The 16,239-nt window shown below is 45.6% G+C and overlaps 1 protein-coding gene across 2 annotated transcripts in view; it reads right to left on the bottom strand.

Moving 5' to 3' along the window:
- Positions 1–16,239, bottom strand: part of COL4A6 (collagen type IV alpha 6 chain) — an 823,409-nt gene that overhangs the window by 129,118 nt on the left and 678,052 nt on the right. For both annotated transcript variants that reach the window (XM_069211616.1, XM_069211626.1), the window contains 5 exons: positions 13,831–13,938; positions 9,461–9,532; positions 2,356–2,481; positions 1,249–1,365; positions 163–324 (listed from right to left, as the gene is read on the bottom strand). In XM_069211616.1, the coding sequence (XP_069067717.1) occupies positions 163–324; positions 1,249–1,365; positions 2,356–2,481; positions 9,461–9,532; positions 13,831–13,938 (585 nt within the window). The remainder of the gene's footprint in view (positions 1–162; positions 325–1,248; positions 1,366–2,355; positions 2,482–9,460; positions 9,533–13,830; positions 13,939–16,239) is intronic.

Genomic DNA, 16,239 nt, shown 5'->3' with positions numbered 1-16,239 from the left:
CACACAGGTAGAGAGCATAGCATTCTGTTCTGCAGAACTATCTCATCATGCACTACATTAGCTGTAGTGTTACCTGGAAAAGGTGAAATGCTGCTCTGCTACATAACATACCTTAGATGCCTTGTGATTGTTCTGGTTCCCATGGTGTGAAAGAGTACATACCTTTCAACCCTGGCGCGCCAGGTCTTCCAGAAAATCCTGGGATGCCGCTGTTACCTTTTGGCCCAGGTAAGCCAGGAATACCAGAAATTCCTGGATCACCAGTATCACCTTGGTTGCTGGCTGGTCCTGGGGGGCCTGGAAGACCAGGTGGTCCTTGTAGACCTAGACGTAAATGAAAAGCCAGTTAGAAATGCACACTATGCCTACATTTCAAGTTGCTTTTGGAAACTGAAGAAAGTTCAGAACTTTTGAAAATGTGATGCCTAGGTTTGAAATTTTTTACCACTCTCCAAAAGTTTTTTTTTTTCTTGGTGTACTGTTTTAACTGTAACTATAAGGTTAGCTGATGGGATTCTTAGTAGGTGTTAGTACTGCTCATTAAAATTCATGAAAATGTACACAAATGTTCTATGTTGTGTGTCCTGTGTTCTCCACGCACACAATGATCTAAAATGAACTTTCATGTCTGCTTTCCCTTCATCTAGTCCAGCTAACAGCTGCAAAAAAGTCTGGAATACGTTCCTCAATCTTTCACACCATTATTTTTAAGTTACAAGCTCTCTCGGTGGTCACACTTCACAATAAACAACACTGCTCCTTAGAACCTCAGGCATGATTGTATCTTCTCATAAGTGTCATAATCTCCTCCTCCTCCTTCTCAATACTGCAGACTATATGCCACTACCAGCAAAGCACAAGCCTGTCACTTTCTGTATACTGTCTTATGGAATGACATACTGGGTTAACATAGATTGTCTGGGGGCACAAATGGGCAAAATAACTGTGCTAAAATTCATTTTTATGTAGGGCCAACTACACATTGATGCCATAGTTTATTCTGATGGACGGATGTCAGCAAAATGTGAGGGCAAGGGTTTCAAATCCCTGCAGTGCAACAGATTCTCATTACACACAGATACCTGCTGTTTCACATCAACAGACCCTGTTACCAAGTAAGGTCCCAGTCCACCCATTCTCTTGCTTCATCGCACATATAAACATATATACATATATAAAATCAGACAACTGTTTCTAGAAGAGAAAATACATTGTACATTTTTGCCACAATTTCTGGTATTTACATACCGGGGTTCCCATCAGGTCCGGCGTATCCTGGGTCACCCGGTCTTCCGGGTATGGTCGAAGCAGTGGAGAATCCTGGAGGCCCAGATATACCTGGAGAACCTGTTGCACCAGGCAATCCTATAAAATAATAAAAAGTGCATACCATTTGAATTCCTAGAGCTACGTGGACCGATACATGCCCCTGAGTTTAACTTTACCATTATCCTTTCAAACGTATTGATTGTGTACATTTGTGAGTCATTTCTTGCATCCTTGTTTTGATCATTCTTCCTAGACGCCAGCCACAGATATCGTGCTATATCATGATTACTGTAGGCCAATGAAAACTCTCAGTTTTCAGGGCATCTCTGTTAAACTAAAACTTAGATCAACAGCCAGGTTTTAAACTGAAAAGCTCAGTGCATGTGCACAAAGCTGTCAAGGAAAGGCTGGACATGGGCAGATAAAGAACTCCGGTTTTTGCATGACCTGGACTTTCCTCCTTGAATATTTTCACATTAACCAGCTTTCTTGTGGAGGTCTACGACACTATGTGCAATATGGGCTTTATTACAGATTGAGTGCACTGTCCTGGCATATGCAGTATTGCGCCGTTGACCATATACGGCAAGTGCAAGCTGGTATATTGTGCCCAGTTACAGAAAGAGGTTTTTCCCAGTGCAAGCACAAACTGTGCCTACACGGGGGAGAGGATCCTCCGCATCCCACTCTTTGCAACTGCAAAAAACTATTTCTTCTTTGCTGGAAGGGGCATTGAACTATACAGCTGCTCTGAAAGACAGAGCTGCAGTACAGCTCCAGAGTGGAATTAATGAGTAAGGGACGCAGCCCACACCCAAATGTGGTTGAGGTAATGACATCATTGGACATAGACTCTATACTTTCCTAGCAGTACAATGCTAACAAAAGAAAATCAAAAGTGAGACAAAATCGCAGCCGACTGATCAATACATTGTACTCAGGATAGAAAATGGGGTCGGATTGGCCAGTCTGTCACTTGGGCATTTTCCTGAAGGCTGCAGGCTCGGGGCTGCTATCAGACCCGCATGAGTGAAGAACATCCACGATCGTGTCTATTCCAAATACAGATCCCTCATTACCACTTACCAGACTCTCCTCTCGATCCCTTCTGACCGGGATACCCAGGTGGTCCAGATGAGAAACCTGGCGTTCCTGCTTCACCTTTTGGGCCAGGGAAACCTCGAGTTCCTGGGCGGCCTGCTTCGTTCAGACCTTTCAAAAGACATTACAACACATTTAAGTGCAGTGTAGAATATGGATCCATTGTTTCTGCAAGAAGACTGAGGGCCTGATTTAGAGTTTGGCAGATGGTTTACTCTGTCACAAACATAACGGATGTCAAAACAGCCTTATTAGAAGTTCCTTAGAATATAATGTACTTGTAATAAGGCAGACGTGGTGTCCGCCACATTTATGACGGAGCTACCATCCACCAAACTTTAAATGAAGCCCTAAAAGTATTGAGTTTTTTTAAATCAGAGAATTACGTATAATCTGTGTTCCACTGAAATTCATGCATGCCGTATAAAGAGGAATCTTTGCACAACCTGTGATTTATGGCAACAATGGAAATGAATAATCTTCCGAAGGGCTTTCCTCTTGTAATTTCCTTTATAAGTGTACTCTGCCTAAAAGGATCCTCCACTGGAAAAGTTACCACCACTATACTGTGGCTTGGCAGTTATAAATCCAAACATGTTACTCTTTAGTTTATACAGTTACATCCACTGCCTGGGGCCTCCATAAAAACACCTGCAGCACCTCCCCTGCTGGAACACGGATGGATCCTTCCCTTCTGAAGTAACACCAGATTTATGTTAGTCTGAATATTTATTTTTTCCCTTGCCTGTCTAGGCTTGAACAGCCATGGAGGTTTTTATTTGACTCCCTGCTACAGCTGAATTAGCCCACATGGAATATCATAAGAACCTCATAACCTACCTTCCGCGCCCCTTGTAATATCCCCCTTCCACTTTGCGCCAGTATTTTTCCAAACTCCTTACTCCCTCTCCCACTTTACTCCTGTTTTTACAGACTCCTCACTCCCTTTTCCAAACCCTTTTAACCCTCTCCAACTTTACTCCCTTTTTAACAAAACACTTACCCTCACTCTCGCTTTACTTCTTTTTAACTTTTGACTTTCCCTCCTGCTTTACTTCCAACATTTTTGCAAACCCCTTACTCCCACTTTACCCCCTTTTTCAAACCGCCTAATCCCCCTGCTAGTCTTACTCCTCTTCTTTACAAACCGCTTACTCCCACTCCTGCTTTACTCAAATTATTTTTTAAATCCCTCTCTTCCCAATTTACTCCCCTCACCCTTTATTTCCAATTTAAAACAAAACTTATTCCCCCTTCAGCTTCACTCACTTTTTTCAAACTCCTTACTCCCACTCCCATTTTACTTCCTTTTTAACAAATCCCTGTCTCTTCTTCTGCTTTACTTCTTTTATGAAAAAAATACTCCACCTCCTCCTACTTTACTCTCATTTATGCCACTTACCTTGCATTTATTGTCTTTTTTAACAAGCACCTTACTCCAGCTCCTGATTTACCCCTTTATTTTTTACAAACACCTTAGCCCACTTCCACCGTATTTCTTTTTAAACATTCACTTTCATGCTTTACTCACATTTTGTTAACCACCAGAGTGCCCCCACTCCCCATGCCACCCCTGTAATGCATACCCATCCCTGACCCCTTCTTTCCTCTTTGGCAAACTGTCTTGTTCCTTCTCTACATTTACATTAGCCAGAAAAAAACATAATATTTTAGTGGAAGAGGTATTTCGTCATTTAAACTTTCCCTAAAAAGAATTTATTTTCGACACCGTCTGCCACCGCATCCTATGCACACGCCTCCACAACGCAGGGATCCGAGACAAGGCCCTAGAGTGGATCACCTCTTTCCTCTCCGGCAGAACCCAGAGCGTCCGCCTCCACCCTTTCCGCTCCGAAGCCTCCAAGATCATCTGCGGCATTCCCCAAGGATGGTCCCTCAGCCCTACACTGTTCAACGTCTACATGGCTCCGCACGCCCACTTCGACCGACTACACAACCTCAACATCATCTCCTATGCCGACGACACCCAACTGATCCTCTCCCTCACCAAGGACCCCGTCATCGCCAAATCCAACCTCCACAATGGAATGAAGGCTATCGCCGAATGGATGAGGAACAGCAAACTGAAGTTGAACTCAGATAAGACAGAGGTCCTCATCCTCGGCACCAACCCCTCAGCCTGGGACAACTCCTGGTGGCCGACCGCTCTAGTAGCACCCTCAACACCCACCAACCAAGCACGCAACCTGGGCGTCATCCTTGACTCAACACTCTCCATGACCAAGCAAGTCAGCGCCGTCTCCTCATCCTGCTTCAACACCCTCCGCATGCTCCGCAAGATCTACAGATGGATCCCCACAGATACAAGAAGAAGAGGCACCCAAGCCCTCGTCAGCAGCAAACTTGACTACGGAAACGCCCTCTACGCAGGAGCCCCAGCCAAACTCCTCAAACTACTGCAACGCATACAAAACGCCTCCGCACGCCTGATCCTCGATGCCCACTGCCACAGCCTCATCACTCCCCTTCTGAGAAACCTACACTGGCTCCCCATCAACAAAAGGATAACCTTCAAGCTCCTCACCCATGCACACAAGGCGCTCCACAACACTGGCCCAGCCTACCTCAACAGACGACTCAACTTCTACACTCAGTCCCGCCAACTTCGCTCAGCTGACCTCGCCCTCGCCACCCGCATCCGAAGAGCGACTACTGGAGGCAGATCCTTCTCCCACCTCGTCGCCAAGACCTGGAACAACCTTCCCCTGCCCCTACGACAGACCAAAGTCCTGCTGACTTTCAGAAAGCAGCTCAAGACCTGTTACGACTCGGTCGTCCCATTTCCAGGGGGCACTGTAAGGGGACTGTCAGAAGCCTGGGAATCACCTTGAACACCTATCTAGAGTCCCTTGCTGACTCCTGTTTGTTTCCCTTTTCTCCATGGTACACTTGTGTAGGACTACATTTGCTTCTTGGGACTGCAAATCCCATAATGCACAGCTTGGTTGTCAGGAAAACCCGGATTCTGTTTCCCATTGTTTTCAATGGGAGAAGTCCAGTTGCTCCTTTTCACTGGATCCTCTCCTCCAGGACTTGCAAGTGTCCGAAACCACACACACCTGAAACCTCTCCTGTGCAGCCCAGCTTGGAACTGCTTATAAGCAGCCATTTCCTCAAGCTCCCCGTCGTGCATCGGACTTCAATTCCTTTGTGTTACAGACCCCTTGTCGGATGGTGTTCCAGTTTTGTTCCTGTTCTGTTCCAGCCTGATCCTGTTTTCTGTTTCTCTGCCCTGCTCCTGATTGTTCCAGCCAGAGTCTGCTCCCTACTTCTTAGCCTTGTACCTGTTTGTGTCTTCCAAAGCCTGCTCCCTGTTTCTCTGCCCTGTTCCTGCCTTGTTTCAGCCTGAACCTTCTCTCTGTTTCCCAGTCCTGTTTACTGCTCATTTCCTACTCCCTGTATTCCAGTCCTGTCCTTGCCTGTTCCAGCCAGAGCTTGTTCTCAGTTGCCCAGTCCTGTCTCTGTCTGTCCCAGACAGAAGTTTGCGCCCTGTTTTCAAGTCCTAGACCCGCCTTTGCTTCAGCCTGAGCCTGTTCCTAGTTCTTGCCTCTGCCTCTTTGTTTGTTCCCTTCTGTTTCTGTTTCTTCTTGGTTCTTTGTGTCTGGTAAGTGTTCTATCAGTCTTCACCAGTGTATACGTGTCCTCCTGTGTACTGGGGTTGGCTCCTGGTTTCCAGGAGGCAATTCCAGCCCCCATCCTTGTCCAGTGTTATACGTTGTATTTCGTGCCTAACAGTGACAGTGTGCTATTGCTGTTTTCTCAGGAATCGCCACTGTGTTTCCAGCTGGACCCACAAGAGCGTGTCCTGTGTATGTAAGTACTATCCTTGTTTGTGCTCTAGGGTCCAGAGACAGAATCACTTCTGCTGCCTCCTTTCTATGGGGCTGGCAGGGTGACTATCTGTAAGAGCAAACTGCACAGAGGCATTGAGATTCCCTGTCACTGTGGGAGGTTCTGCGCCTTACTCTGTGTACAACCCCAGCATGTTTGTCCACTGGTAATCCGTCTCCTGTTTGTTCACACAAGGGTTGCTCTGCTTTTACTTTCCTGTTTCCTGTGCCTGTCCATAGCTGTCCTTTCCGTGTATGCCTTTAGCTGCTCTTCTGCCCCAGCACACTACCTCTCTAGGATATTCGGTGACCTCAAGGGGTGTCCCAACCATAATCCTGATCAGACCCCCCCGAAACCGTGACAAGACCTGGCTATTTGAGCAGTGGCAGCAGCCCCCACCCTCAGCGCCTTGAGGCCCTCGCGGGTGGTAGCGCGCTTTACAAATACATTGATTGATTGATTGATTGACAGCCCGTTTTCATCAGGCTGACCCTCTTTATAGCAGTTCATCAAATGACAGATTACCGGAGGTTACATTTTTGTAGTGAACTATTCATGCAATTACAGAGCGGTGCATGCTAGACCACTGCAAAAACACACAGGGCATCACTTCCTCACAAATGCTATTGTAATGTATATGGATAATGTTACTAACATCGTAACTATCTGTATGTAGCTTGTAGCGTTGTAGATTCACCTGGTTTGCCCACTCTTGCTAGCTAGAGTTAGGCATGGATGTTGCAAGTTGTTCTCCTAACTATATGTTTCTGTTTTGAGGAGACTTGTGATCCTGCTTTGAACCCAACAATGCTCCAGGACAGACTCTGCAGAGCTTCTGAGTCATAGGCGTTCATCTGGAAAGCTGGGAGGGCGCACATCAAGCTATGTCCATTAATCATGCAGCTCTACTTATGTTGTAGGCAGAGCCTAGGAGAGGACTCTTGTCCTAACTTTGTGTACTAACAGGGAGTCACGTGGTATGTGACCCCTAGATATAGAGTGGGTAATCAGCACTTGTTTAGATTTCTGTCTTTTCACCCTCAAACTTTGAAGATCTATGGTGAGCGCTTACTCGTGCACTTGAGCAAGGGCAGAAAACATACGGAGAACTCAATTTTAGATAAGGTCTCCACGGAAGACATGCTCTTCCTCGATCACATGCAGTTTCCCCTTATGATGATCTGTTGCTCTCTGTATGACTGCATAGTACGTTGTTGTGTCATCTGGTGGGGAAGCCTTCACTGAGTAGGGCTCAAAGTATCCTTCTGAGAAGCCACATTGTAAATCTGCCATGGATTCTTCCTATTATCAGTAGTGACAGGCTCATAGTATGGGTCATGGGGTCACACTCAATGTCCTGCTCTGAATTAGTGTGTGTTGAGTGCTGTGGTGAAGGTTGTGGTGACTGTGGTGGCAGCGGTGAAGGCATGGGGCTAGGTGGAGGCTGAGGAACCTAGCTGGCGTTCTTGTGTTTCTTGGGTGTAGGAAACATATGGAAGTACTCAGAGACAGCCTCCTCAAATGTTAGTCTCCTCTTTGTTAGAGGGCTTGGACAGTGGCGTAACAAAACTGGAGGGGGCCACCCTGCAAAGAACATGGAGTTCCGGACTCACTCAGGCCAAGTGCTGTGCTGAGGGGGTCCCCTGGAGCTTGAGCCCCCCCGCACGGCAGGGGCTGCGAGGGGCCTTTGTTCTGCCAGTGGGCTTGGATCCATATGATCCCTGACCGAGGGTGGATGCAAATACTCCTTTACCTGACATCAGTCTGATCTGCATTGGTTCGCTTGGCCTTGAAACAGGTGTCAGTAGACGTTTGGAGTTGACTTCAGTAAAAAAGATGGTGGTTCAGTACCTCATGCTGAGACAGTATGGTCTGGCTTTGAGCCTTGGAGCCCATTGCTCAAGGCTTGTCTAGAGCCCAGATAAGCTGTTGGTCTTGGCCAGGCTAAGTGACAGCGGCTGGAGTTGTTGCTGATGCCTTTTTGGCACATTCTTGGGGCTCAAAGCCTACCTCTCTCTCGGGACCAGTGGTTGCCCGGACTTTGTCTTGTCAAGATAGAACCCTGGAGGAATGATCTTCAGATGATACCGGCGGTCTTTAGCGCAGTCTGTGTCCTGGGAGTATGTTTCAATGGGTCAGAGTCCTCTGAGGACAGAGTTTCCAGCTCTGTTTCATGAGGCCCGCCAGGTACTGGGTGACATCTACCTCTCGGAGTAAGTTCCTTCAATTTTTTAGGAACCAAGGCTGGTTGATGGTTTGGTAGAGTCTTGGTGCTGTGTTCCACAATGTGCTCATTGACGATCCCTCCTATATTGTCTTCCTATTTTCAAAGGGCCGAACAGCTTGATTCCTTCTGGTCTCTGGTCCAGCAGAGTTTGCAAACCCTGTGATGGTCAAAGGAACTTACTGTTGTACTTGAGGCAAAACTGAAGGGGTGTGTTCACCATACCGCGCTCCATTACCCACCTGAGTCATTCTCATACGACCTGGCGCAGTGAAAAAATACCTCCGATCTGGATTGATTCCCAGTCATTGTAGGTGGAAGGAGTTCTTTCGTAGTTGTTGGAGATTATTTCAGTGCCAAACAACTGTTCTTTGTAGCTCAACAGACTCAGAGCTCCAAAACACAGCCTAACCTAATGGCAGAACAAAAACAACCTGAGGTGGACTCATCATCCTGGTGCATTGTTAGTTTTGTGGAAAACCTCGAAACCGAAATGCAAACTTCAAATAAAAAAAACTTGCAACATATATGCCACTTGATGACAGGAGTGTACAAACGTAATCTGCAGGTAAAATGCTAAAAAGCATTTCATGCTGTTTAATCTAAAAGGATAAATCAGACTGTAACTTATATGGATGCAAGTGGCAATGATGCCTCCTCACAAGTAACTCACTAGTGCCAATAAGACAGCTGTAGAACTGTAGTTCACACATGTGTATAACAGGAAAAAATTTATCAAAAAATGGTGAACCTGGGCACAGACCTAGGTGTGCTCACTGGCAGTGAGAAAACACTCCAGACCAACCAATAAAATATATATTCTTGCATTAGGCGGCACAAAGTTACATTCAAACAAGAAAGCGGAGTAGTCCTCAGAAAAATACAACTGCAGCAGACTATTTGGATTACTTTTTACCAGCAGTATTTGTGCTTAAAGTACTATAATCCTGTCCATTTTGTGCCATTGCTCTACTTAAAGAAGGCAAACTAGACATTTGCATTACTTCTACTTACCTGGTGTTCCCGGTAACCCCTTGGTTCCTGGCAAGCCATATAGACCAGTTAAACCTGGAACTCCTTGATAACCTAAAACAAAATGCAATAAAGCATATTAAAAAACACAGAAACACCTATTAACTGTTGTAAGAAAGTAAATTATTAGTTGACGTTGATGGTAGTTCTCTTTAAATAATAATGGCTCAACCCTTGGTAGCTGTAGCACAGAGAAGACAGCATTAACATAGGACAAATGTGGAAAGCATTTATCAGTACCAAAACAAGTAAAAAGTAGAAAACGCAACGCCATAAAACTCCCACTGCAATTTATAAAAACAGAGAAAATGCTGATGTGTAAATATACACCAAAACTGCAAAAATGTGATGATCTCTCAAGGTTTTAGATGTTTCTAGCAGCAAAAAGCACAAAGTGCCACCTGAGGGTATCTGGTCGACCTAGATCGGGTTAAACTCCAAAGTTAATATCAACCGAGATGGAGCTTGTGGTGCATACAGGGACCACGTTCGTCTACCTGGAAAGTTCATTTTCTGACTTCAAGTCATTTTTCTGGGGGAAAGTCCTTGTCGATGAAGTTGTTAGTGGATGGGGTGCTAGCTGAATCTGCAGAGGGGCTCTTCAACAGCAGCTGGCTAAAAAGCAGGACCCAAGGTGAGAGCCTTGGCTGCCGCCGGAAAGTTAAAGACTCTTGACAGTGAAAAAACTTAGAGCAGGTGAAGTCTGAAGAACAGTCCCAGATTGGCTTTGTCAGCTGTGGGGTGTTGCTCAGTGTAATCAAGCTTTTCTAGAAGTTAGGATCCTTTCAGAGGGGCAAACCAATCAATCAATCAGTAGATTTGTAGAGTGTTATTTGTCACCCGTGAAGGTATCCAGGTGCTGACAGGGTCCAGTTGATTAGCCAAATAGCCAGGTTTTCAGGGACGTTTGGAACACTGGAAGACATGGTAAGGTCTGTAGATAAAAGAGTAGCTCATTCTATGTCTTCGCTGCTAGGTAGAAGAAGGGGTGACCTCTGCATCTACTACATTGGCTGCAGGGGGTGAGGGTTAGAGAAGAGGATGCGGAGCGGATGTGTCTGGTGGAAGTTCAGGCGGTGGTTCAAGGAGGCGGGTCCACAGTTGTGTAGGGTCTTGTTATCACAGGTCAACCAGCAAGTTGAGTCTGCCCAGCAGTTGGATGTCAGCGGCTGCGGCTCAGTAGCCTCTGGTTCTTATTGCAAAAAGTTCAGAAAACGTTTTCAAGTGTCCTGTCTTGAAATTGTGAAGGGGCAAGGAGGACACTCTAACATCAGCCAAAAATCTAGGACCTTTTGGGCACCACTTGGGGGTTAGGACTCAATCTCCCAGAAGCCACTAGCAGGGTCAAGAGCAGATCCAGTTGGAACTGGTCAGCTGGGCTCAGAAGAGATTTTGGTTCTGGCAGCTTTTATGTTCCTGGAGCTGAATATGATGATAGCCAACTCGTCCTTGGAGTCCAGGCTTCAGTCCTGGGTGCAACTTAGGGGCACCAGCCCTTGGTGTTTCTCTCCACAGGTTCAAAAACAGGTTCAGTCAATCTTCTGTCTTCCACAGGTCCAGAGGCATTCTAAAGAGGGCACTAAGGGTGCCACGTTTATGTCCAGTGCCAGCCTGTGGATAGGGGATAGGGTAAACTCATGGCCACTTCCTAACCAATGGGATAAAAGTTCCTAGGGTTGCCCTTAACCACATTTGCACTTCATGTGTGTTTTACAGTAAACTATGCCCAAGTCCATCTAAAGCCAATGGCAGAACCTTATTTCCCTTGTTTGAGCTCTAGGCTTACCCACGACATGTCCAGCTAGGGAAATGATAACCTCCCCCTTCCACTTGCGAAACAGCCCCCGCCCTACCAAATGGGATTGGTAGCACTCTGGCTACTTGGACCTTGAGAGGGGTAGAACTAACAAAGAAAAGGGAACGACACAGTTCATAAAATTAATTGTCCTTGTTCTAGAAGTTCAACATATCCAAAGGGTGGTCCATATCCAAGCAGAAAAAAAAGTTATTCTTCTTTTAAATCATCATTAGACTGAAGCCATACTTCAGTATCTAAAGTCGACTTTAACTTTTCATTAATCTGGCGCTGTGCCATGCGTTGGTTGCTATTCTTTATGGATCCCACTGTGAAGTGATATGATCTTTCAGGACCAATGATTCAAGGGAATGTTGGGAAACTGTTCATATATGAAATGCTCATGGGTAGAAGAACCCTGATGAAGTCCTTCCAGGATGAAATGTGTTGACTAGGCTGGAGTTTGTTACCAATAAAGAGGATTTTTGGCTCCTTCAGCCAACAAGGTGAAGCAGGGGATGAAGTCCAGTTTCACCATAACTCTAATGAAGGCACTGAAGGTAAGAGCAGGTGCTCTAAAGGTACTGTAAAGGTCAGGGACCAGGAGGTTCACCCTTCTCAAAGCTTGAAGAGGATGAATAAGTGCCTCGCCCCTTGCTGGTTCCTGGACAGCTGCCTCCAGTCTCAATACATTGAGAAGAACTCTTTTGCATCCATGTGGTCCGTGGCTGTCTTCTATTATTAGACCACTTCTCCTGGCAGTGAACCACAGCTTGTAGGGTCAGGCAAGTAGGTCTCCCCTTCTCTCCAATGGGGCAATAGCAAGTTTCCTGATGCTTCTCCAGCCCATGCCCACTATGAAGGGAACTGAATAGCTACTGAGCAGATCTACTCCTGAAAGTTTTCTCTCTTGAAACTGGTACTCAGGGCCTCGTCAGGTTGCACTTTTCAAATGTCCAGGCGCTCCTCCAGTTCTGGTATAGGTTTCTTCCTATTCTAGTGTCCTAATTTCACGGGCTGTCTGGCCTGCTGTCCCTACTGAAAGGTTGGCTCATTCTCTATTCAGAAAGCTATGTCATGCAAAAATGCTGGACACCAACACGAAGGTATTGATTCTACTGTACCAAATAAATATTTGCTAAATCAAAGAGTTGGGGCTTTCTATTCTCCTGCCAAAAGGCTTATCTAGTTTTGTGAAGGTATACAGGAGGTGTTTGTGTATATGGGAACTAGCATGTCCAAAAGGAAAATACCAGCCCTGCATAATGGAGACCACCATTGTGTGCAGCATACACACTTGGAGCCCAACTGACTCCAACACTCACTGGTCCAGACAAGCACATGTGAAATCAAATTATGCAGGTGACCTTTGTACTTGTACAAGACATGATGGAGAGCAAGGACCTCAGTTATGGGAGACTGAACTAGTTTCTTAAGGCGGAAGCTGGTAACATAAATAGGTCTGTACCCCTGACTAGAAATACATGGTGCAACCCCATCAGCACCACTTAACATGGTAAAGAGTGCGATAGCCAGTCTCACAAAAGGTGTGAACATCAGAGCCCAGCACGGAAGTCAAGAAAATATACTGATAAAGATAGAACCTTCAGCAGGCTCAAGGAGACTAGTCATGGCTTCACAAAGCCATGCAGAGGACAGTTAAGTAGTACATAGACTCTCATATCGGTAGTTTTCTGAGTATTCAAAAATATTTGCAAGAGCTCTCCATTCCTAATTGTATGCATAATCATACATTTACAAAATGTCATAATAAGTGTACGATTAAGGAGGATGTCGTGAGAAAAAAGGATTAGCCCACATGGAAACATGTTGGCATGTGATTAGAGGCTATACAGACTATGCATAGGAGCCCATAATGTTGTTCATTTCTGAAAACGCTGTGCAAGTTTGACAAGCAAGCCATGTGTGATATAGAAATAGGGAGAATGTAAGAAGCGTGTTACTTTTTCTTTGACATAATATTCTGGGAAATAAAATGGTGTGTCCATCTATTCAGATGGCAAAAATCATCATTGAGCTACGAGGTATGATTGTAAAAAGAGGAAAACAGCATGTTTCTCTCATTAATACTATGCATACTGTGGTTTTCAGCACATACTCTGGTGCCATCACTGATCATGAAGTGAAGATGCATACACTAAATTCAAAGAAGTGCATGAAGTTGGTAGCAGTCCACAGCATGCATCGTCCAAACATTGGACTCCTTTTCCAGAGGTTAAAGGCTTCCAACTATGACCAAAATGTGTCAACATATCCTGCTTTGGAGAAAGGGATCTTTATCTTACTGTGTTTTCAGTTAAATAAACATGCCTTTTCTTCTTTACACATTTAAAGCATTTATGTAATCATGTTTATTCAAAATAAAATGAATGTGTTGCAAATATTTGTATGCAGAGCCTCAAAACAACATTAAAAGCATCTGCCTATTTAAAACCGCCTCCTTGTGCATTGGCCATGCAAATAACTGCACCCTGCACCTGCAGCCAGAAAGGTGTCTTCTTTTTGCTGGGCTTAAATATTTATAAAAATCACTCACCTTTAGGCCCTGGAAAGCCAGGTGCCCCTGGAAATCCTGGTGGTCCTGGCAGTCCTGGAGTCCCTGGAAAGCCAGGGTTCCCCCTCAGTCCAAGCAGACCAGGGATACCTAGAACAAAAAATATACTGACTATGAACTACTCACGCTAGGGAATCCATTCTGTGCAACAGCTAGAGAACATATTCAACAGACACTTCGGGAAATGTCTCTGGTAGGCGTGACCAAAGAACTACACGCAACAATTCCTACATCTACAACCATACTATTCACCTCCATCAGTGTTGCATTGTCTTTCTGAAAGATGTTGAAAGATATTTTCATGAACAAAATTGCTAAATTGTCAAGTTCTAGAAAAAAGACTAATGTTTCAACTTGAAATGTTGGAATTTTATTCACCCACTGACTGGCAGTTGTTAACAAGGAAATATAATTGGAAATATTAAAACGAATTTGTCCAGAGGAACTTAGTAAGATTGTGTTACTTTTTTAAATGCTAGATGACGTTTAACAAACACTAGCAAAACCAATAAGTCCCACTTTTCTAATGAGAGTGCCACACTATGGGCTTTCTGATAAATTAAAAAAAAATCAAAATGGTTGCCATGGATGGATGCCTAGGACACCAAGGAACGTTTTTTGTCTGAGGAAACCTGTTCCAAGATGGCTACTGGTGCAGGACAGCAAATGCGCATGTATGGGCAGCCATCTTGGAATGGGTTTTCTGAAACAAAAAACATGTCTGCCAGTGCCTGAGTCATAACATCATGATGCTAATGATATTCGTGCTGAAGAAGCTGCATTTATTTTGATTTTTTGTATTTCATACCATGTGTAGGAAGTTGGCTCTGTATGTGCTATTTCAAAGTAAGGAATAGCATGCACAGAGTCCAAGGGTTCCCCTTAGAGGTAAAATAGTGGTAAAAAGAGATAATACTAATGCTCTATTTTGTGGTAGTGTGGTCGAGCAGTAGGCTTATCCAAGGAGTAGTGTTAAGCATTTGTTGTACATACACATAGGCAATAAATGAGGTACACACACTCAGAGACAAATCCAGCCAATAGGTTTTGTTATAGAAAAATATATTTTCTTAGTTTATTTTAAGAACCACAGGTTCAAATTTTACATGTAATAGCTCTTTGGAAAGGTATTGCAGGTAAGTACTCTAGGAACTTTGAATCGTTACTTTAGCATGTATACTTTTTACATAAAACACAATAAGCTGTTTTAAAAGTGGACACAGTGCAATTTTCACAGTTCCTGGGGGAGGTAAGTTATTGTTAGTTTTCACAGGTAAGTAAGTCACTTACAGGTTTGAGTTTTTGGTCCAAGGTAGCCCACCGTTGGGGGTTCAGAGCAACCCCAAAGTTATCCCACCAGCAGCTCAGGGCCGGTCAGGTGCAAAGGTCAAAGAGGTGCCCAAAACACATAGGCTATAATGGAGAGAAGGGGGTGCCCCGGTTCCAGTCTGCCAGCAGGTAAGTACCCGCGTCTTCGGAGGGCAGACCAGGGGGGTTTTGTAGGGCACCGGGGGGGACACAAAGTAGCACAGAAAGTACACCCTCAGCAGCGCGGGGCGGCCGGGTGCAGTGTGCAAACACGCGTCGGGTTTCCTTCAGGTTTCAATGGGAGACCTAGGGGTCTCTTCAGCGATGCAGGCAGGCAAGGGGGGGGCTCCTCGGGGTAGCCACCACCTGGGCAAGGGAGAGGGCCTCCTGGGGGTCACTCCTGCACAGAAGTTCCGTTTCTTTAGGGGCTGGGGGCTGCAGGTGCAGGGTCTTTTCCAGCCGTCGGGAAATGGAGTTCAGACAGTCGCGGTCAGGGGGAGCCTGGGGATTCCCTCTGCAGGCGTCGCTGTGGGGGCTCAGGGGGGACAACTTTGGTTACTCACAGTCGTAGAGTCGCCGGAGGGTCCTCCCTGAGTTGGTTGTTCTCCACCAGTCGAGTCGGGGTCGCCGGGTGCAGTGTTGCAAGTCTCACGCTTCTTGCGGGGAGTTGCAGGGTTCTTTAAATCTGCTCCTTGTAACAAAGTTGCAGTTCTTTTGGAGCAGTGCCGCTGTCCTCGGGAGTTTCTTGTCTTTTTCCAAGCAGGGCAGTCCTCAGAGGATTCAGAGGTCGCTGGTCCCTTGGAAAGCGTCCCTGGAGCAGGTTCTTTGGAAGGCAGGAGACAGGCCGGTAAGTCTGGGGCCAAGGCAGTTGGTGTCTTCTGTTCTTCCTCTGCAGGGGTTTGTCAGCTTGGCAGTCCTTCTTCTTGTAGTTGCAGGAATCTAAATCTTTAGGTTCAGGGAAGCCCTTAAATACTAAATTTAAGGGCGTGTTTAGGTCTGGGGGGTTAGTAGCCAATGGCTACTAGTCCCGAGGGTGGGTACACCCTCTTTGTGCCTCCTCCCAAGGGGAGGGGGTCACATCCC

This window comes from Pleurodeles waltl, chromosome 2_1 (genome assembly GCF_031143425.1).
Source record: "Pleurodeles waltl isolate 20211129_DDA chromosome 2_1, aPleWal1.hap1.20221129, whole genome shotgun sequence".
NCBI classification, from domain to species: Eukaryota; Metazoa; Chordata; class Amphibia; order Caudata; family Salamandridae; genus Pleurodeles; species Pleurodeles waltl.
The sequence above is the reverse complement of the archived record's forward strand: the minus strand, read 5'-3'. Positions and strand labels throughout refer to the sequence as shown.